Source organism: Bos indicus x Bos taurus, chromosome 20, assembly GCF_003369695.1.
Source record: "Bos indicus x Bos taurus breed Angus x Brahman F1 hybrid chromosome 20, Bos_hybrid_MaternalHap_v2.0, whole genome shotgun sequence".
Classification (NCBI taxonomy): domain Eukaryota; kingdom Metazoa; phylum Chordata; class Mammalia; order Artiodactyla; family Bovidae; genus Bos; species Bos indicus x Bos taurus.
This window is the reverse complement of record NC_040095.1, coordinates 31,081,998-31,105,480: the sequence shown is the minus strand read 5'-3', so window position 1 is coordinate 31,105,480 and position 23,483 is coordinate 31,081,998. Positions and strand designations below refer to the sequence as shown.

The 23,483-nt window shown below is 39.3% G+C and overlaps 1 protein-coding gene and 1 pseudogene across 4 annotated transcripts in view; both read right to left on the bottom strand.

The window, feature by feature from the left end:
- PAIP1 (poly(A) binding protein interacting protein 1) overlaps positions 1–22,752 on the bottom strand; it is a 28,763-nt gene extending 6,011 nt beyond the window's left edge. Inside the window, exons 1-9 of one of the 4 annotated variants that reach the window (XM_027520015.1) lie at positions 22,635–22,752; positions 21,026–21,195; positions 12,101–12,286; positions 9,851–9,963; positions 7,240–7,351; positions 5,662–5,787; positions 4,413–4,519; positions 2,285–2,402; positions 1,510–1,564 (exon numbers count right to left, since the gene is read on the bottom strand). In XM_027520015.1, the coding sequence (XP_027375816.1) occupies positions 1,510–1,564; positions 2,285–2,402; positions 4,413–4,519; positions 5,662–5,787; positions 7,240–7,351; positions 9,851–9,963; positions 12,101–12,286; positions 21,026–21,124 (916 nt within the window). In that variant the 5' untranslated portion in view covers positions 21,125–21,195; positions 22,635–22,752. Of the gene's footprint in view, positions 1–1,509; positions 1,565–2,284; positions 2,403–4,412; positions 4,520–5,661; positions 5,788–7,239; positions 7,352–9,850; positions 9,964–12,100; positions 12,287–21,025; positions 21,196–21,785; positions 22,337–22,506; positions 22,609–22,634 lie in introns of those variants that run through there. The other 3 variants (XM_027520016.1, XM_027520014.1, XM_027520013.1) reach the window with 3 other exon arrangements.
- On the bottom strand, positions 2,409–4,225 carry LOC113878827 (annotated as a pseudogene).
- Positions 22,753–23,483: the final 731 nt, after the last annotated feature.

Genomic DNA, 23,483 nt, shown 5'->3' with positions numbered 1-23,483 from the left:
AAGGTTAATAAAAACAAAACAGAAACCAGAAAAAGAGGTCTGGTGAAAGAAAAATAAGTCTGGTAATAGTAAGTGTTACCAACAATGGGAAACAGGAACTTTCATATGCTGCTGGTGGGAATATAAAGCTGTATAATCATGACGGAAAGCAGATTAGCAACATCTAGTGAAGCTGAAGATGTATATTGCCTATAATCTAACAATTCTACTTCTTTACCCTAAGGAAATTTCTCTATATGCACAGATTCTTAAAGGTTTGTTTGCATGGTATTATGGGTAGTAATAAGTGCGAACCACCCCCCCCCATTGTAAAAATAACGGCCGGGGGGGGGGGCCCCCAACGGGGATGGAATCTATAAATTATGGTTTACTCTCAGTAGATTATCATTTGGCATTTATGTGTCTCAACACAAACAAAAACCAAAAATACTGAGTAAAAAAATAAGCTGCAGAAAGACATGCACAATAAGGTACCTTTTAGGTTAATACTACTGTGTATGGTTAATACCTATAACTTACAGAAATATGAAGTAAAAAGACAACACAATGACACCAACGTCAGGATAGTAAGTATCCTAGGAGGGACATTATGGAAGGACTGGACTTGAGGGTGAAAGATCAATTACAGTAACAGAAAATGGCTTAGTATTATCTATACAGTTTTATTTCTTGGAAAAGACCCAAGATATATAATGATATAGTGAAATTGGATTATCTTGACAGTGAATCAAACTGGCCAGGTTTTTGGTGGCCAGTTTTGAAATACTCAACAATATAAAAACCATCAAAGAGATCATAAGAACTGCTTAACTTTTCAACTTTAAATTGTACTTATGTCTGTAATTCATAAAGTTGAGAAGTTAAGCAGTTCTTTTGACCTCTGTGCTAGAGGCATAGGACAGTCAGTGTCTGCAATCCAGAGGAAACAAATGAGAAAATTCTGATAAGCTGGCTGTTAAGGTTGTACTAAGTGGGAAAATTTTCTGTTGCTCACAGTTCAGTTCTGTTTACCACAATTAAAGCAATCATTTTACAAATGGCCCTTTTCTGGAAGGAGTAGTGTGCACAGATTTAGATTTTAATTAACTGACCCAACTATTAATAAAATCCACAATTCTTAGTATCTGCAAGTATTAACCTGTACCAATGAAAGCTGCAGACTACATAGTGAACTAGAACCATCCTTCCCTTTCATTCTAACTACCTGAAAGTTTAGAGTATTAAAAATAAAGTATTAAGAGAAAAGATAAAAATGGTTGCATTTAATTGAGGGATTCTTCCAATCCTTCACTGTTAAGGTGACAAGGTACTATATACTGAATCAGATGTTCAACCTGAAGTGGTTCCAAACGGTAACTGTGAGAATATTCTAGTGAGACAAAACTTTACCCTATATTTTACAATGATGTGAATTCTTCAAAAAGCTACAACTTCATGCCGGTGAGGGTATGGTTTCTGTAATTCAATATCTTACCAATAAATGGGCAGAAAATGGCTGAGATGACATACCTGGATCAGCTGCAGTGAAAGGAACACCATCAGATGTATAAAATGTTGGCTCATTCTAGGAGGAATCAAGAGTGATTAAAATATGTTATTCCAGAATTGATTTTTTAAAAGCACATTAATAGAACATGGCTGAGGTCACTCAACTGTAACTGATGATGCAGTAACAAGCAAAAAACTTCCTAGCAGCCATTTCCATTTCACTGCAAAAGTCTACAGTCTTTAGATGACTGTTTCCTTGTCTCCAGCTCCTATGTCTAACCCTGTCTACTTCCCGTCACACTCTAAGTGACTTGGTCTGTTGTGCATTGTGATTTAAAGTCAACTGATTTTTAGCTGTGGTTCCCACCACCATTTTTTCTTTAAAGCCATCTCCAAGACTGGATTATAATAAAAGCATTCCTCCAAGGTTTCTTTATGCCTATCTTATTGAGAGCTTCAGAGCATCACTGGCCTGGTAACGATTTTCATTTTCTTAATTTACTACAAAATGCCAGTAAAAGTTTGAGATACAGGCCTTTGATCATGAATTCTCTGGAAAAACTGCTTCAAGGAATCCCTACATTCACCCAAGTGCAAGCCAAGCCTTATCAATTTCCCTTGCCTTTAAATGGCTATTTCTCTAGTCTACCCTTTCACTAAGGATTCCATGGCTGCCATGTGACCCTAAGTCAGTGAAGAACTGTTATATTAAATTCTGCTTTATGTAACTTATCTACAAATTACCAGAATCTGAATTCAAGCAATAACCAAACTTAAAATGCATCCACTGGCATACCATAAAATAATTAGGATCATTTTCAGGTGTTGCTTCCCTGTATGTTGAAGCTGCATGGACTCTACCCCAGTTACTTGACCGGAGTTCTACAAGCTTCAAAAGCATCTGTTTTACATCTCTGCAGACAAAAGTTAAAAATGAGTTAAGGTGAGCAAGCGTTACCATTCTCTAATATATCCCAGATGCTTAAAACTTTGTTTAAAAAATTTAACATGCATTGATTTACTAGACATTTCCTATAATGAAACAAATTTATCTCCTTTAAAAAATGAATATCACTCCTTTATTATACTGATCTGGAAAAAAAATTTGGTACAGTTACGCTCAAATGAGTTGTGGGTCCAAGTGGCAGGCCAAGCAACTGGAACAAGATTCAGAAATCAGGGCACAATGAAAGACATACTTGGACTTGATCAAGAGGCATTTCACTGCCATAAAATAAGGAGGGGAGGAATTCTAACTTACATCAAAACATGAACTCCTTACACTTTAGAAGTTAAGGAGCTTATCCCATGGTGGTGTAAGGAATGGCTTATTTTGTGATGACCACATGTGGTAATATTGAAACTGCCACCAGAAACTCCAGAATGTTTTTAATTATACAACTTTTTGTAAAAATAAAGACAACACAGAAACATTCAGGATCAATCCCAATCTCCTGGAGCCAGGGAAGAAATATTTCTTTGAATCATCACAGGTTACATTCATTTCCCACTGTAATGACTAGAGCCATGCAGTCACTTGACTACAGGATAGTACAGGACTGGCCCTTGGAAACACAAATAGGCTCTCCTGCCTCCCCTCATTGCTCACACCTTAACATGGCTACCCTACCATTATTCAAACAAGGCCTTGTAATAAACAAAGCATTGACAAATGCCCCTGAATTACTACCTGTTGACCTTCTTGAACAAGGCTTCCCTCAGCTTAGACTGAGGACCCTGCCCCAGATGTGCTGTTCTAACTAGAGTGTATGAAGGGAGTGGGTGCAATAGACAAAATAGCTAATACAAAATGGGGAGCCACCAGTCTCCATCCGGAGCTGCCACTTACACAGATGCGGTCGCTGTGACATGTGCAAGGGGGAAGTGCAGAGGAATGGGAGGGGCAGGGAGGGTATCCTTGGGACTAGTCTGCTGCTTGCTTTTCCTTCTTGGCCTTGCCCTGGGCACACAGCTTCCATGGCTTTACACACTGTCTCCTTATGCCCTAGGAACTGCACAGGCTTGCTGGGCTTCATGTTCCTGTCCAATTCATAGACAATGGGAATGCCAGTTGGCAGGCTCAGCTCCCTGTTAGCCTTTTCAGAGACCCTTTCCAGATGCTTGAAAAGGCCCCAGAAGGTTGGTGCCACGGGCTACAGTCAGTACTTCTTTCGTCTCCTTGACCTGGGGAACAATTTCTTCCTTCCAATGGCAATAGTACCCTTCAGACTCTCGCAGGAGGGTAGCTGATCTCCGTGTGCCTTTGACCCTCACTGATGGTGCTGTGGAAAAGATGACCTGAAGCCACGGGAGGAAGAGGGACTTCAAAGAACCACTTCTAGATCTTTACCTGAGCCTCACTGTGTGTGGCAGCAATTTCCGCTTTATCGAGGTCAGACTCCCACAGTGCCGCCCACTGAAGGGCCAGTCCTCACCTTTAAGAGCCACACTTGGTCAGCAGCATCCAGCACTGGCCAAAGGATACAAACTGCTCTCGCATGCACTGAGGTGTAAGCTATGTGCTTGTACCCCCATTGCCTAGCTCCTGCTGTCTTTTTTGGGAATAAACAGCCTTGATACTTGTTCTAGGTAACTGTGACTATATATGGTTCTCAAAGGCAGTGGGATCCTGCTAACATTTTTATACCTCCAACTGGATTTACAGTTGTACTTTATCCAAGTATTTATTGAATTTAAAAGTATGAATCTTTTTTTTTTAATGGACTCACACTCCCATAGGAATATCTTAACTTCTATTTATAAGCATAATTGAAGGAAGTGGCTAGGTGAGCAGAATCCATAGATAAAGGAAGAAATTTCTGTGGATCTATTAAGATTATTCCGATAAAGTACAACAGATTAAAAACACCCCAAAGAAAAAGCAAGGAATATCTACTGGCTGTCTATACTAGTTCTTTTCCTACCTGCTGCAATTTGCATCTAGGACAACATTTTCAATTCTCTGAATAATTTCTTCCATGTCAGTCTTTCCTTTTTCCTTCCAGGCATCTTCTAAAACTGACCCTGTCAACTAAACAAGCAAATATCAGTTAAAAAAAAAAAAAGGAATTCAATGAAGTACTGAAATTCTAAAAAGATCTTAGCAGTTCAAGCATTCTTTAAACAGGATGAATTTAGCAACTTAAATATTCCCAATTATTTTCTACCATCTAATATTCAAGAATCACTACACTTTGTTCTTCTTGACAAGGAAAAGGAATGAACTATAGCAGAAATTTAATCACAGGTTTTATATGCCAATGACTATACAGATTTGCTGTATGACTAAAATAGGTATACAATTTTAACCAACACTTTTTAATATATACAACATCCATTATGTATAGAAACTCAGAACTTAAAAAACACAAACTTCATCAGGAAAAAGTTAAGGATAGAAACAGGTAATTCACAGAAACTGTGGGAAAAAAAAATTGCTTATAAACCAAAAAAAGCTTAAATTCACAAGGAAATGCAAATTAAAATGTTTTGGTTTTTACTCATCACAATGATAAAATAAAATCTAGGATTGATTCTCCCATCACTGATTAAGGATACGGGGAAAGAGGTATGCTCGTTCACTGTTGCTGGGAATACACTCTGGTTAATAAGCATTTGGAAGGGAAATTTGGCATTACCTATCAAATTGAGGTATACATGCTCCTTAAGCCACCAAATCTATGTGTAGGAATTTAACTTACATAAACAACTGCATATATGAAGATACAATTAAAGATTACTGACAGTGCTGCAGTGGCTAAACTGAAAATAACTGTTCAAGTACGGAATGGATAAACAATGCGCATGCATACAATGCAACACTAGGAAGCTACTGAAAAAAGAGCCATGCAAAAATCCAAGATTCTCATTTGGTGATTAAAAAAAAACCACAACAGAATAAGATCTGATGAGAGCACACATACAGAGGAAAGGAAGAAAAGGGACTTTACAGAAAGGGTGAAGAACTTCCATTTTTTACTTTTAAATTTTGCTGCTTATATTAAGCAGTAAGTATATACTGCTCTTCCAATATTTAAATTCGAGAGACAAAAGTGTTTAACTTCAATAACTTAATCTTGAATTTGTATATGTATTGTACTTCCCTTCCTCTAAGTTATGCACTAGAGGGATAAAACATTTTAAATTTTAAGAAAAAAAGTAAGTAAAACCCACCTTCAGTAATTTTACTGCACAGATTAAGTTGTCATCCATAGGATTAGAGAAGAGGGCATTCAGCAACTCCCGAAGACCGGTCTGAAGAATGTCTGCCCTTGTAACCTGTCCATTTGTCCCTTTAATCTTTTGGGGCAAAAGAAAAGAAAAAGCAACCATGCCAAAATACACATATATAAATGGTTTAACAAAATGTTGGAAAAATAAAGTGTTTTAGGTTAAAACCAAACACACAGTCAGGATAATTTAAGCCTCTTAATTTTACCGCTTCATAAAGGAGTTTCTAGTCTATAAAGTTAATATCTTTTGGGGAACACAGAGCTTTTTTTTGGCTTTTTATACTATTTTAAAACACTTTAATTTATATCAGAATGGAACATGTATCTTGGCTCTCTGACTTGAACTATAGACGCAGGAGTCATGGCTTATCTTTATCATTCTCCCTACCCATATTATTATTTCTACACAGGAAATTCAACAGCATTCTTAAAGTAACAATTCATTTAAAGCACAATTGATATTGGTGCTCTTATTTGGCTTAATATCAAATAAACTAAGATTAAGGCATGAGTTTTTTTTTTAAATTAAGGCTATCTGTGGTAAAAATGGATGGTAAATCAGGCACAAGACTGGACAAAGATCTAGATGCACTGAGACGTACATTTGATGGTAGATTCATGTGTCTTTTCAGTGGCATTTACAATACTAAGTCCCCAAATCAGGGTTTTAAGACCCTATACCTATACCTGGGAGTAACTAGTCAAAAGAAAAACAAGCAAACCCATTACAAAGTAATTCAGCACTTCTGTTGCCTACCAACAAGCATATACTTACTCAAGTATACCACCAATTTAGCAGCAGACTTCATACAAATACAGTTTATGTGGAAAACTAATACATACAACAGGACCAAAAAACTACAGAGGGTGAGTTAGGTGAAAAAAACAACCTCAGAAACTTTAATCTCTCCTCTCTTCACTCAAAACTTTGTGCTCCGTAGGACAAGCTGCTTTTGAGTCACCATCTGAAAGTCAACAAACTAAGTGTGCTAATATTTATGAAACAAGGATTCAAAAAAGTGTGATTGTCTGTATTCCAAAAGCTTAAAATCACATGTAAACCGTGGCTTTCAAAAAGTATATAATGACTTTAAAGTGCTTAGTAACCATCTCCCAACACCCTTCCCATGAACAGGAAGACAGAATGGTGTATGTGTTCCATTTGAGGACAGACCCTGGTGGCTTAGTGGTAAGTAATCTGCCTGCCAATGAAGGAGATGTGGGTTTGATCCCTGGGTCAGGAAGATCCCCGAAGAAGGAAATGGCAACCCACTCCAGTATTCTTGCTGGGAAATCTCATGGACAGAGGAGCCTGGTGGGCTACAGTCCATGGGGTCACAAAAGAGTTAGTCACAACTTAGCGACTGAACAACAACTACCACCACAACTACCATGAGTAGGTACTGAGACTTTTTTCCTCTCCCATTTCATCCCTGATGTTGTAAAAGGCTACGGTAAACACAAATCCCTTGAGATCAATTTATATTCTTAGGCTTTGTCACTACCGAAAAGTACTCACCTCCAGGTTAAGATAGAGTTCTCCCAGAAAGAGTACAAATGCATGGAATCGTTTTCGAGTCACTTCATCCCCTTTTGCAGCTTGATCTTTAACTTCATATTCAGTCCGACATCTAATAAAGACATACCTTTTGTAATCTCATATTGCTTTTTAAAAAAAAATAATCAAGTAAGATAACCATTTGTCAGTGTGGTTGTTCACAAGCAATACAGAGGCGAGCACAATGCACCAACATTTTGATTTTCTGTAATAAAAGTGTTCCTGTCTATTGCAGAGATCAGAATATGTATTATCTTTCATACAATGATTCCTAGTTTTAAGAAATTGGTAACAATAGTTGAAAATAAGCCTATTAGATCAAGTCTGTAACAAGTTACAGCAGCACAGGTTTCAAGAGGTTTGTTGTATATTGGCACTAAAAAAGAACAAAACAAAAACCCACCACCTCATTTTATTGTCTCACTAGGCTTTTTAAGAAAGCACTGTTGGTTATCTTTTCAAACATATTAAATTAATTCATCAGAAAAAAAGCTGGGATATCTATAAATAGAATACTTTGGTTAATAATGGAAAGGATCAGTTAATTAATGCCAATTCAGTTAACCATGCACCTTGGCTACTTTCCTTTGTCTGCCCTTCCTGTCATGACTTTTCAGGAAAGAGCTTTGATGAAGTAACCTTTTGGTTCTATCAATGCTACTAGATTATACATTAATATACGTCAGTTATGTACAAATGTAAATCCCTACCCTTGTGCATGACTGATTATCTTGGTGAGAGGAAAGACCCTAAAACTTTAAGCTAAAGATTTTCAATTATAAAAGCAACACATGGTTATATTTTAGTTTTAACCTTTTTGAAATAAAAAGAACAAAAGACATTACAACCTAGAGGTGACTGCTGTAAAGGTAACTTCTGTTTTTTTTCAAAGTATGCCTACATTTTTCAGTTAATAAGATTACTACCTTTTTGCTTGTTACATGAGTAGCATTTCTCCATGTTAATAGCTTTGACCATATGCCAATACTAGAGAAGCATACACAGTGGGTATATAATCAGAAGAGTCAGAAGACTGGTTCTCAGCCATGACTACACAGTAGAATCACTTGGGAGAGCTTTATAAACCATGCCCAGGCTCAACTTCAGTCTAGTATCAGAATTCCCAAGAGAAGGGGCTCAGGCCATTTCCAAGGGTGAGCAGCACAAGGGAAGATAAGCAAGCCTTTCTGCCATTCTACCTCTTCAAATGCCTACTTTTACACCTTGCCAGAAGCTCTAACTTGTACTTTTCTTTAATTATTAGGTAGATTAGCTATCTTTTTATAAATTTGTCATTTACATTTTCCTAAACTGCACCTATCTGGAGTCATTCCAAATATTTCTACTAAAATACTTGCCTTTTTCTTACTCATTCCTAAGAGGCCCCTCTTTTCATATTAAATAAATGGGCTCATTGCCATGTGTTACAAATTTCTCTATTTTTAATTTACTTCATATAAATTATGACCCCCCCAATTTTATAATCTATATTAAGTTTAATCTCTTCTTTTAGGGCCTGTGGGTATTATGTCTTACTTTAAAGGGCTTTGCCAACCAATTTTTTTTTGTCAATTTTTCCTTAGTATTTACTGTTTTTTATATTTGAAATACATTTTGGTGTAGAGAGTAAGACAAGAATCCATCTTTGTTTTCCCCCACCCCAAATGACTAGCCAGTTACGTCAGCAGCACAGTTTGTCTTCTACTAAACTATGTGAAGTTTCACCTTCACCAAAAACTTAATTTTAAGTGTCTCTGGAGTGTACTTTTGGAATCTATTCTGTTAAAGTGCAGTTTAACCACATGATGGAATACTTTGCAACCATTAGAAGTATTTTCAAAGAGCTAATAGACAAATTATAATAAACTCAAAAACAATGTTATTGATTAAAAAACTCAAATTATAAGAAAATTTCCCTGTATTAGCTCATAAATTCAATGTCATGCCAAAACATCAATAAATACTAACAAGGTCTGTAATTTCACATGCTGATTCTAAAGTCTGGAGAAAATAAACATGGCAGAGTAGCAAAGAAGACCACACACACACATACAAAATGGGGAACTAACTAGACTAGTTGTGAGGAAATTAAGAGCTTTTTAATAGCGTGGTAATAAATCAGGAAGAGAAAAAGTAATGAATAGAATATAATTAAAGTCCAGAATCAACCCAAATGTAAGGATGTAGTGCAATAAAGGTAGCACTTCTAGTCAATAAGGAATGGATCATTCAAAAATGTAGTATGGGAAAAACTGGTTAAATGTGTGGCAGTAAGTGAAATTAGATCCTTACTCAAGCCAAAAGTAAGTACAAAGAAATATGTAAAATGACCATTTTTAAGATCTTGGAAAAAGAAAAGGCCCTTCCAGGCACAAAACCAAAGGCAGAGACCATTACCGAAAAAAGACTGCTATATATGAGTATAAACTTTTAATAGTATATTCAAAAATAAGAATGGTCTGCCCTATTTTTCCCAGAAACTTCCTGTGAAGTGCAATCTTAGCAAGAAGAATGGTCAAATTCTAGCATGTTTAGGAGGAGTTCTCCTTCACTCTCATACATTCACACTGACCTTTGAAGTAGCAATTGGCGAAAGTTGCCACTCTGTGGGCTAATTGTCAGATGATGGGACAGGTAGTTACAGAGGCGTGCTCCCATGTAAGAGAAATTGGGGATAGATGTGGCCTTTCAAAAAGAAAAAAGTTTTGTATGACACAGATACATCAAGTCATTAATGCAAACACTTCACAACAATTTTCTAAAGAGAAAAAAACATTCCTACCTTCAGTACTATACAGAAAGTTACAAGTCATTTATGATTGTTAGGCATAAGGAAATTAACTCTCTCTCCCAAACTTACACCAAGAACCAGAATAAATACAAAGAAAAACATTAAGGCAAGCTCTCCCCATCATTTACCCGAGGTTAGCAGAAAGCAAACAGATAATCTCTTTGTTCATTTCTGCATAAAATATGTACAGGTACCCAGTTGCATAGTGCCAATTATGAAGAGTATTTGTGGAACTATTGATCAGAGTATCTTTCAGGAATAGGATGGCACCAACTTTGGCATCTAGCTGTCCAGAACAAGACAGGCCTGGACATTTGTGACCCTGGACATTACTAAACCTCCCTGAGCTTCAGTTTTGATTCCTATAGAGGTAATTAAGATCCCTGATGCAAAAGGTTAACATTTCAGCAACACTCCCAACACTCAAGGTAAAGAGAAAATCAAAAGAAATAAAATATTTTTAATAAGACAATGGAAAAACACTGAATATCAAAGACTGGGTGATATAGCCAAAGAAGTACTCAGGAAGCTTCACTTTCACTGCAGTTTTTAAAGAACAGCAGAGCACACACATTAAGGGGCTTCTCACAAGGCAGTAGTTAACCAGGGCTTAGATCTAACAAACGGCCTGAATGCTGCTCCAACCCTATGCTGGGTCTACTTACGCACGTGTGACCTTAAGACAAGTCACGTAACCTCTGTTAAGCTATGTATAAAATGGGGATAAACGTAGTATGTTACAACCACCAAGGATTAAGTGAGTTAACTACAGGTCAAGTGTTTAGCAATGCCAGGCATGAAGTACTTTATAATTAGAACATTTTATTTCTAATTACTTCCCTGCTCACATAGGACCCTGTACATTTCTCATCTAGGAAGACTGACTGACTGTACTGACGTTCATATAGGTGTATCTGGTACCACAAAAGACTTAAAATTCAAATTTTATACTTTTTTCATTATTGGCACTGCCTTTGCTCTTAAAATTTAAAGTAAATTTAAAGACAACAAAATTGGTCATTAAAGTTTCATGCATCCCTGCTATACCTCAACTTTACTTCCACTGACAACCAATTTTAACTCTTTCTGCTAAAAAGGTTTTAATCTTTGTATCTCCATGCTCCATGATATGAGTTTACATATTTCTTACTAGTTTAACACCAAGGAAGATGAACAGTTTTCATGTCAAAAGTAGGATTCAGGACAAACAGAGCAGTTCTATCTTCCTAAAAGCTCAGGCATTTTCAAAAAAAAATCTAAGAACTGGCCAGGTAATATAGGAGTCTAGAAACAATTGAGAACAAACTGGAAAAATAGTCAAATGAAACACTCAGTTAAAAAAAAATTGACCTGCTATCGTAAGTCACCCTTTCATATATCCAAGTTAGAGCTGCTCCTTCAGCAATGACTTGAAGAGAAATATAACCTTGGGCGGCACTTATCTCCTATTGTTTTTGGCCAGTCTCACTCACTGACCTTAGATTTATCTTCAAAATTGAGTACTATGTTTTCCCCCTTAAAATAGCATTAACGTATCAATGACCAATATGCTAAGATTAAAACTAAACTCTGTGTAAATAACCTAGACTGACATTAGATTTTTTAAGGAATTAAAAATCCTTGAAAATTTTAAAGACAAGCAGAAACGTTAAGATTCAAGTCAGTGTTTATAGTCTTTTTTTTTTTTTTTAAATAAAGAATCATTTACGAGGCAAAAAAGTTCTCCCATGACTTTTTCTCCCCTACTCCAATAACGGCAGATTCTTGTAAAACAGGGGTTTGGAAAAAAGCAAGATATTCATGTAGTGTCTTCATAAGTGTCCAAAACTCCTTCCAAATGCCTGTACAGAGCCTTGGCTACAGTCCTGGATCTCTAATTACAGAAATTTTGTTAAAAGCTCCCATGAACCATAAACAGTCAAGGCATGTCGAGGCTGGTGAACGTGAACCTGGCTCCCCTCAAGGAGCAGCCACCATCTTCCACCATCAGGGCAGCTGTTCAATGAGCACGCATGCAGTCAGCCAACCTACCTGTTGATAGATGAGTTCCATAAGTTCTTGCAAAGCATCATCTGTTGTAACCCAGCCATTCAGGGTCTCTGCAAACTGTCCAATTTCAGTTTCAAAACTGCCAGGCTGTTCTGTAAGATGATTCAAAAAATCCTGAACATATTCTGATAAAGTAGGATAATCCTCACAGCCGTCCTCATAGGATTCCTATAGGTCAAAGGTTAAAAGAGAAAAAATTAATCCATGCAACTAGCTAAAATAAACATGAGGCAGCTTTAAATTGGAATGTCTCTAGCTCAAATGGTATTTTTAAGAATCTTTAACCTGATAAAATGTTATTTTCTTCAAAAAGTTCAGTCCACTTTTTCCTTGCCTAACAGCCAAAATGTGGTAACAGAAGGGCTCCATCTAGCTGGGTAGAGAACTGTCTTCCCACCTCTGGCAGATTTACAAGATTACTGAGAAGTAAAGTTTAAACCAGTATTTCACTGTAAGACCCAATATCAAAATTTAGAGTTAATAATAAGATTCAGGATTTGTTTCAAAATGGAAGGGGGAGAGGGACCAGATATATAGAAACAAGAATGGCCACATGTAGTTAACTATTGAGGACATGGGCATTCAATATACCATTCTCTTTCCTTGTAGACATTCAACAATTTCTATATTGGAAAAAAAAGTTTGTTATCTGTCAATCTCCAAAGACAGAAAATGTCTTTATAGTTTAAATGATTACAAAACATAGTGTACAGTGGTAAGAGACTTTCTGGCTGCTATGTCCAGCCAATCTTGATAGTAGCAAGTTTCCAATTAATATCACTATCATCTCAATGTTCACAGCAGCACTATTTACAACAGCCAAGACAGAGAAGCAACCTAAATGTCCATCGAGAGATAAATGGATAAAGATGTGGTACTTATATACAGCCGTAAAAAATGAAATAATGGATGAACCTAGAGATTAGTCAGAGAAAGACAAAGGTCATATGATGATTGCTTATATGCACAATCAAGTCTTTAAAAAATGACACGAATTTATTTCCAAAACAGAAATGGGAGTCACAGACATAGAAAAAAAACTTATGGAGAATGGGATTGACATATACATACTACTGTATACAAAACACATAATTAATAAGGACCTCCTGTATTGCAAAAGCAACTCTACTCAACACTCTGTAAAGAGCTATATGAGAAAACAATCTAAAAAAGTAGATATAGGTACAACAGGTTCCACTTTGTTGAAACTAACAACACTGTAAATCAACTATACTCCCAATAAAGTTTTTTTTTTTTTTTTAAACCACTATCACCTTTATTAGTTTCCAGCATTTTAAATAATGGCAGAATGTTGAGTAGGGTGACTGGTGCAAAAGATAACAGATCTGAGTATCAATCCTTATGTTCACAATGTCTGGAATACCACTTAAAGCATTCTGAAGTTTACTTGAGAGTTATTTCCTTCTTTAGGGGATCTTCCCAACCCAGGGATCAAAACCAGGTCTCCTGCATTGCAGGTGGATTCTTTACCAGCTGAGCCACCAGGGAAGCCCAAAAGTTGACTGACGTCTGCTTCATCATCTGTTTTGTTTTTGTTTTGCTTTTAAGTCCATGAAAGTGATAGTGTTAGTCGCTCAGTCATGTCTTGACTCTAATCCCAGGGACTGTAGCCTGCCAGGCTCCTCTGTCCATGGGATTCTCCAGGCAACAACACTGGAGTGGACAGCCATTACCTTCTCCAGGAAATCTTCCCAACCTAGGGATTGAACCCGTGGGTCCCCTGCACTGCAGGCAAATTCTTTACCATCTGAGCCACCAGGGAAATCCAATAATTATGCTTGATAAAATTTACCCCTTTCCAAAAGAAGCCAAAATGAGAAACCACATGAAACAATTATGACTACAGTATGGAAGCATTTTATGAAGGAGTTAAGTTCCAAAGTCAGTGAGTAAAGTAAGGAAGGGGGAAAAAAAAAAAAAAATCATACCTAGTCAGAATTTGCCCTAGGAAAGCCCCATGTTGAAGCTGGATGTATAATCTTAGTGAGAAGACTAACACTGCTAGTAATGACCACTATTCTTAAGCTGACTACCATTTAGAGGCCATGTTGCATAATTTTTTTATACTTCTAGACACTACAGTGATATTTAACATGACCTACTACAGGTACTATAAGAGGACTCAGGAATTAAGAGCAGAGGCAGGAAGAGCAGAGCATGGTGCCTATAGTGCTCATACAGGGTTCACTGAGCAGAAGAGCAGGGAAACTTGCATACTTTAAATGTCTGTCTGATTACACACTTGAATCCAAATTAAGTAACTGTACTGTAAGATAAAGTAAGCATCAGTGTTGATGAAATTCAAATTCATGAATCATAAACATTACAGCTGTGTGACAGAATTACATGAGTTAATGAGTTAAGTGAGTTAATCAGTAAAAGCCCTTGGACCAGTACACAGTAAGGCACTAAGTATTCAACAAATTTTAAATTTCTAGGAAAATACTGAAACACATTCCAAATACAACAGCCATGTTCTCACACCTAAAGGAGCTAAAGTGTAAAAAGCATCCAGAAAGGAGAATGATCAACTATACTTGTTGGTACCTAGGATGGTCCTCTATCAATAAACCAATAGCCACCAGTTGCAAATATAGCATGTTGTTCATTCAAAACCATCTGAGTGTTACTGCTTACTTGACTGCTCTAGGTGCTGGGAATACTGCCACATCATGGATAAAGGAGACAAAGTCCTCCTTCCTCTCTTGGGTTTATTATTTCATAATGGCAGACGCTTTTCAGATATTGAGATATAGTGGAAAAAACTGTCAGGGAAGAATTCCGAACAGTTAATATCCGAACTGAGAAAGAAAAAGCAAAACAACCAACCCTAAAACCAGCAACACAAATATCTGAGGAAAGATTTTATGCAAGGAGGACAAGAAGTATACAGGCCCTAAGGAGATATGCATTTGCCTAATACCTTTAAGAGATGCCAGAATACACAAACTGAGGATAAGGCAGTTGCTAATGCGGTCCATGAGGCAAATGGGGAGTTCTTGTAGGGTTTGGGGACCACACTAAGACCAATTCAAGAGGCAGTGAAAAAACCAAGCAGGGGTCGGGGTTAGGGTGGGTTTAGGCAAGGAAGGATGTTGTACCAACTCAAGTAATCTGCGCATGCTCATATAGCTCTTACAGACATATAAGTTATTAAGAATTGAGCACAGAACAAAGTCTATGCTTTTAACTTCTGTGCTATACTCCAAAAAATTCAAAGGCCTATAACCCAATTTTGATACATAAGTTTAGTTATTTATAAACTTAAAATAAGTTTTTAATTACATGTAAGTTGCCAAAAATTGATCTAACAATTCAAAGAATTGGTTAAGTATGTTACCTTATAGCCACACGATAAAACATCATATAGCCATTGAAAAGACAAGTATCAATACAGAAATACTATCAACACAGCAAATTAAAAGAATACAGAACCATATTTTCATACTATTTAACTGTTAGTTATAGGCAATGAAAATTTCTGTAAAGATAGACAAAGGATAAGTTATCTATGGAGTGAGGAAACAATTATAAATACTCACTCTTTAGGGCTTCCCTTGTGGCTCAGGGTCCGCCTATAATGTAGGAGCCACAGGAGACGTGGGTTAGATCCCTGGGTTGGGAAGATCCCCTGGAGGAGGGCATGGCAACCCACACCAGTATTCTTGTGGAGAATCCGATGGACAGAAGCCTGGCAGGCTACAGTCCATAAAGATTGTAGGTCGCAAAGAGTTGGACATGACTGAAGCAACCTGGTACGGCACTGACTTTATTATGAAATTGTGAAAGTGGTTAAGCATTACAAATGCATTATATTAAATAATTACTTAATGTTAACTACAAACATATATGAGTTTTACAATTAAAAACTAGTTTTAAGATTTTGATATGCAATTTAAAATTTACACATTTGTGGTATCCTACTATTAATGACAATGAAAAGCAGGAAGTCTCCCAGCAAATGGTATTGATTTCCTAACTGTTCTGATCAAATGTCATTCATTGAAGCAAAATGCAGGTTAGAACATTGACTTCAGTTTTTGTTTTTTTCCCCCAAATAAGCATTACTCTTTTAAGGGAATCTGAAATGTGAAAGTAAAAGAGGAAAACAGAGCTGTTCTGAATAGAGCTGAACAGGGGATTCAAAGCCTGCTGTTTCACAAAGGGAAAAGGGAGGCACAGAGTATTCTGAACAGATGAACACTCCAATGTTGGAATCAAAGCCTATGTTAGTTCTCTAGTACCAGATTTTTTTAAAGTATAAATTTCTTCAGTCTTTAATGTGAAGTCAAATGGCTTCCAAGTTGAGGAATATTTAAGTTTTATTTTTCTTAGAATTCTGTGACAAGAGATTAGTAGGAACATCATAGGTACTTTGAATACACTGTCAAGAGATAAGCCCCTAACCAAAGCAGTGGGAACAAAAGAAAATGATCAGACATTTACGTGAACAGTCAAGACTATTTTAGTTAACTTGATCAAAAGCGGGCAAGACTGTGAAAGAGGAAAGTGAGTCATACACCATACAAGCTTTTAGCCTGAGCAGTTAGGTAGAATATAAAAATGTAAGCAAAGGTTTGCAAAACATGAATTTTTCTTTGTTCTTGAGTTTGAATGTGCAATCCTCAGAAGAGGGCAAAACAAATGGAAACATAAGCCTGGAGTTGAGAGGAAGAATTAGATTCCAGAGTTATCAGCAAGCAGGTATGTGGTGGTCAGATTCTAGGAGATATGTAGTATCATCAAGGGAAGTAATAAAACAGAAAAAAGACAATTCTCAGAGCCTGCAGTCTGAGTAGAGGAGGAATGGTCTGAAAATTCGAAGGATGAAGAACTGCCACAGAAGCCAAAGGAAAAGTAAATGAGGAGAGGTGCTCATAGGAGCAAATGCTGTAGAATAATTTCATTGGTTCAAATCTGAAAAAATGATGGTTGCAGTCTTGGTAATCAAAACTATGTGAAGAGAGAAAAATTTAAGACAAGATTAGTATCATAAATATTCAGTTCTTAAAAAGGAGGAAATTTTGAAAGACTTAAAATGTGCCCTTGGCACCTTGCTCAGGACCTACACCAGGAGGTCAACCTTACAGATCACACGGTGTTCAAGAAGTCTATTTAGATGAGAGTTAAGACGACAATCAATTTTAAAATAAAAACCTCAGCTGTCACAAAAATAGTACAATTAAGAGGATCAGTCTGCAGAGGTTTCAATGGTCAGTGAGGTGTAAAGTAGTGACAACAGTGAACAATTTTTCCTTTGAAGAATGTTACAATTAAAAGGCAAGAAAAACTGGGCAGTAACTTGAAGGAGGATGTTCTCAGAAAAAGCTGGGATTTTTTGTGCATGTTGGGGAGGGTGGGGGATTTTGTCTCTTAGTAAATAATTTATCAACTCCTATGTGGAATTTTTGGTTCTCATAAGTGAACCATGATTAAATATTTAAGAGGTAGTAGTTGACCTGAGAAAAAGCAATGGCCAGGAATAGATGGACACGGCAACTCATTGGTAAGAAGGCATATAAAGAAGATTCTAGCAGTGAGATTAAAGGAAGGTTTGAAGATAAAAGGACCTAGAGTTTTAGAAAGGTTATGAAAGCACAGTAAAAGACTATTGTAAAAAATGTAAAACACATGCATTCTTGAGAGCAGATCCTGCTCAAGGATATCAAGCAATAGCCTCTCACGTGTATAACAAAGGAAGATTCAAGAAATTTCTGGAAATCCAGCCAGGAGACCACTAGAATACAGGCTCTACAAAGATAAGAACTTTTTATCCACTGCTGTATCCCCAGCCCTTGATTCATGGTTAAGTATTCAATTATTTTCTGAACAAGTGAATGAATACAGCTAACTCTGGATTATGGTTACTGTCAGGAAAAGCTTCTCTCATAATCAGACTTTATCCTAAGACTCAAGGGAAAAAATCAAGGATATTGCTGTTCTGTGACTGAGAAAAACTCTTAGCTTTGACAGAGGATAAAAGGCTAAGGCCAGAGAATGACATAACAGGGCAGGAGTAGCAAGCTTCCCAGGTGGCGAAATGGTAAAGAATCCGCCGACAACGCACAAGATGCAAAAGACGCAGGTTGGATTCCTGGGTAGCCCTGTGAGTGCTCTGATGCGCACGTCCCCCGTTCTGTGTCTAGTCCTTAAAGTTTTGATATGAGCCGGACTCATTCTTGGGGTTTCCCTGGTGGCTCAGACAGTAAAGAATCTGCCTGCAATGCAAGAGACCCTGGTTTGAGCCCTGGAGAAGGAAATGGCAACCCACTCCAGTATTCCTGCCTGGAAAATCCCAAAGTCAGAGGAGCCTGGCTGGCTACAGTCCATGGGGTCGCCAAGAGTCAGACATGACTGAGCACACACGCACTCAGCAAGCTTGAATGCCTATAGAATCCAGGTGGATTACAGGCAAATGAAGTAAGCCGGTGAGCAAATTAGAGCTTACACACCATCTAAAGGGGCTGCCTCTATTCAGCTCCAGCCAACATTTGCTCTATCAAAATAGCAGTCCAGTATGGCCAGATCTTATGATTTCAAAGAAACCTCAAAAAAAAAAAAAAAAAAAAAAATCAGCTTTGCAGTATCTAATATAAGTACTGGTAAAGTATAAAGCCCCACTTTAAAAAATACTCAGGGCCAAAGAAGACACCTGCAGGCAACATGTGAGCCATGCAGACAGGGCTTCCAGTCTGCAGTTTGCTCTGGCAAACAGAGCCAAGCTGGAGCTGATATACAAGAGATTAAGAAGTGCCAAAAAGATGGCAATGGCTCAAAGAAGTCGACTAACATGGCTCAATACACTGCTCTCAGGGAGTCACGTGAACTATTTAAGAAACTAGCTGGTAGAGAATTATGAAAAAACTACATTCCTCTCACCATGAAATAGCCCAAATCACTGGGAAAGCAAACAAATGAGAAACCATTTGTGGCTGTTAAGGTAAGTATCCTTAAGTTACTCAGCTACTCAAAGCTCTCAAATGGTTCCTTTCTTCTCTAAGCCAAAAACAGTTTTGTGGCAAGAATCCAAGCTGCTCTCATTTCTACTTTACATGATTGATGGCCCATTCCACCCCAAGTCAACTGCTCTTCCTGCTATGCCTGTACTTTCCCCTCTCCAGCCCCAAAGCTCTTTCCTAATGCAGTCTAAGATGCATGAAGTTTCTAAAATATGGAATAAAAAGTTCTATACCTTCTATCAAATATGGAAGTAAAGTCCCTCTAACTCTCTCCCCCAAAGCAACAAAAAAGGTGTGCTACCATTAGTTGATCAGGGACTTTTCAAATTAAAAAAGATGACACACACCCACCGGAATAGCTAAACTTAAAATAGCAAATACCAAGTGCTGATAAGGAATTAAACTACCTGGAAACCATATGGTACTCAATGAATACACTGGAATCAGTCTTTTTGGAAAAGTATTCAGAAGTCTTTACTAAACCTAGCTACCGTATGTCCCAACAACTCCACTCCTAGATATATACCAAACACAAACAAGGACATGGACAAGAACAGCAGCCCCAAACATAATAGCCCGACTGTGAAAGCCAACCAAATGTTCATCAACAAATATTCACACAGTGGACTGCCACGAGAATAAATCACCTCCAGCAACATGCTGCAATACTGATTAATACTGATGTTGAATGAAAAGAGAAAAATAGTATATTCTGTGAGACTCCATTTATATGAATTTTGAACAGAAGCAAGATTACTGTTAGATCAAAATAGTGGTTACCTTTGGAGAGCAGTGGACTTCCCTTATGGCTCAGCTGGTCAAGAATCTGCCTGCAATGCGGGAGACCTGGGTTCGATCCCTGGGTTGGGAAGATCCCCTGGAGAAGGGAAAGGCTACCCACTCCAGTATTCTGGCCTGGAAAATTCCATGGATTGTATAGTCCATGGGGTCACAAAGAGGCAAGACAGGACTGAGCGACTTTGACTTTGGAGAACAGTAATGATTAGAAGGAGACAGAGTGGGCTGTGGGGATGGTGATAACGTTCCTTTTCATTATCTGGATGCCCAAGTATTTTCACATTGTGAAACTTTGAGCTAAACCTGAGTTACACTATTCCGTATACTTACATGTCAAAAAATGAAGAACAGGAGAGACAGGACTTATGCTAAAGTATTATTTCTTCAATCCAGAATGGTCCCTGCCCTATTTATCTACAATCAATTGCTATGCATTTACTATCACAACAATTCTTTTCTTTGTATCCCAACCATGCTTGATTGTTTTCTCTTGATATTTAGGTGACACCAATTTCTAACATTTATATTATTGACAAAGATGAATCTGAAAGAAGTTCTTTATACCTAAACACTTTATCAAAACTCCCTACATTTCTATATAACTGTTAATTAGAACCAGAAACACTTCTATTTTAACATAACAGAGCCCAGATGTGTACTTCTTAACATTCAAACACCTACCACAATTAGCCCGCAGCAAAACCAGTTTAATTTACCCTAAAGTTACCAGTGAATATCCAGCTGTCCCGCTAAAGTCAAATTAAAAATTAACTTTTCCAGGCCACTATTCTATAGGTCGTCCATAAAGTCAGGACACAGACTTCAGTTTTATAGACTGAAGATGTCCTTGACCACTGTAAATTTATTAAACTATAGATGGTGGAAATACAGCAATGAACAAAATAGACAAGACTCTCTACTCTCAAGCTTATGTTCTGATACCTTGACTGTAATAACTACCTCGAATATAATAAATACATTCCTGAATCACTTTTGTTTCCTCATGATTTCAATACATTCATGTTTTTATGTGAGGTACAGAAAGCACACCAGCATACTGATAAATGATGTAATAACCACATTCTTCCAGTAATACTAAATTAGAGTTGTAGTAAAAAGGTGTACTTACTGTATAATTAGAAGAATAACTTGATGGGTAGAATTCAGGGGCGTTTACAGACAGCTTAGACATTAATACAGGAGCTACAACCACCTGGGGTTTAGCCATTGCTGACTCCGAATTCTGCTGTGGGATGTTATCCGGCGAACTAGATGGAGCTCTCAGGGGCCTCGTTTGTTCTGGGAAAGGGGGGAAAAAAAATTGGTGTCAGATGCTTTCATTCCTTTGGATAATAACTTACATATACGGAAAAGCCATCTGAGCAAGACTGGTTTCTAAGTCAAACAAGAACCACCACGAAATTTAAGGTTATCGCCAGGATAGCTGCAAAGAGCCTGCAAAAAGGAACAATAGACTTGCTTTAATCATTTTATGTACATACTGCTTTCTAAATAAATACGTGAGGGCTTATTTTTCATTTTTTCTTTTTTAAAGAGTCGGTTAAAAAGAGGTGGATGCCCGCCTCAGGCCTCCCCCTCGGGGGCTGGGGAGGGGAGGCGAATTTTACTTCCTCCCGGGACAGCAGAACTCAGAGGGCGCCACGGGCCCCTCCCCCCGCCGGGGAGCACAAAGGATTCTGGCGGCCACCTTCCAAACCCGGTTCTGGGCCCGTCCCCACCCCGAAACAACCGGGCCCTTCGGGGAACGCTCTCGGGGAATTGGGGTGTAAAGAGGGGACAGCGCGCCTCCCTCCTCGGGGGCGCGCGGAGGGCCGTGGTGGGGGAAGCGTTGGCCCAGGAGGACGGGGTCCCCTAGAGCGGCTCCGTACCTGGGAGCGCCCCGGGCCGGGCAGGCCGCTGGGGGCCGGCGGGGACCTCGCACTGGGCCCCTGGCGGCGGGGCCGTCCTGGGCTGGCGCAGCGGCGGCGGCTGCAGGAAGCCCGGAGCTTTGGGTTGAGGCGGCGGCGGCGGCGGCTGGTGCCGCGGCCGCTCAGCAGGCCCCGCTCCGTTCGGGAAACCAGCGCCCTCAGGCCCGCCCCCTCCGCGGCCCAGGCCCCGGCTCCGGCCCCGACCAGCACCTGGGGCCCGGTCGAAACCGTCCGACATGCTCCTCCTCCTCCTCCGGGGGCCGCTGCTGCTGCGCTCGGGAGAGGACACGAGGGGAGGCGCCGCGGGCCGGCTCTCGCCGCGGCGCTCACTCAGGCCTCATGGAGGAGGAGGGCGGCGGGTCCCCGCTAGGCTCCTCAGCGCTTCGGGCGGGCGGAGCGGACGGCAGCTAAAGCACCCGCCGAACCCGCTGCTTCGGAGCGCCCGCCCCCCGAGGCTAGCCTCGGCTTTCCGATTCTCCCCACAAATCTGGCTCCCCCGCCTCCGGCGCGGCGGGGGCGAAGGCGGGTCACAGCGGCCCCCCGCGGCCCGGAGGCCCAGGGCGCGCCGGCCTCGGCTCCTCCCGTTCGCGGCGGGCGGGCGGGCAGCCGCGGCCCAGCAGGCGGTCCGGCGAGCGGCGCCTAGGCCGCGGGGGCCGGGCGAGGGGCTGAACGGGGCGCTTACCCCTGCTAGGCCCGGCCTGCGCGATGGTTCTCGGGAGAGAAGTGCGAGACTGACGGTTGAGGCCAGGAAATAAATAAATTACGGGGGGAGGGGGCGTGGAGCCGGCGCCAGGGTTCGCGGACGCTCACCTTCCGGAGGCGCGCAGGTGTGTTCAATGTGCGGGCGCAGGCGAGACCCGAGGACTGGCAGGCAGCCGGGCAGTGGAAGCTCGTCTGCCACCTGCTACGTTAGTCGCGGGGGAAGGGAAGAGGAACAGAATCGAAATACGCCTCCCACCCCCGCTCCTCTCAATTCACTGTAGGTGTTTATCACAGTAGGTCACAGTATGACCAAGCTTTACTCTCTTCTCTTTTCTCTTACCCTCCAGAAATTTTAAGAAAATACACTACCTTTCAATGAAACGCCTCTCTTTTTCATCTTCTGCCAGTGCTGTCTAATCAAAATATGAGAGCCACAAATGCAAGCCACTTACATAATGATAAATTTTCTAGAATGCACCTTACGCGAGTGAAAAGAAACAGGTGAAATTAATTTACATAATATCATTTACTTAAGTAGATTCCAAATGGTATCATTCCAACATGTAATTAATAAAGATACAAAATTTTTTCATACTAATCAAAATCCAATGTGTATTCTAGGCTTGTGGCATATCTCACTTAGGATGAAGCCATTTGAAGTGCTCAGTAGCCCTCTGAGGCTAGTTGCTACTGCACTGCACAACAAATTTCTATCCATTATTTATGTGTAAATTATTGTTTTTTAAAAACCAGCTCTGATGGTGCTAAAGCCAAATGAGAGGAAAATGTAAGTAATAAAAAGGAAAAAAAAAATGATTTTTTCAGTATGAAATTGAAACATCTTCACAAATTGATTGTAGCCCTGTATTTTAAGCAAGGCTTAATGTTTTTCAATTTTGTCATCTTGAGAATCATTTGTTAGGAAAAAATAAACCTGTTAACAATTTCTTCTTGCTA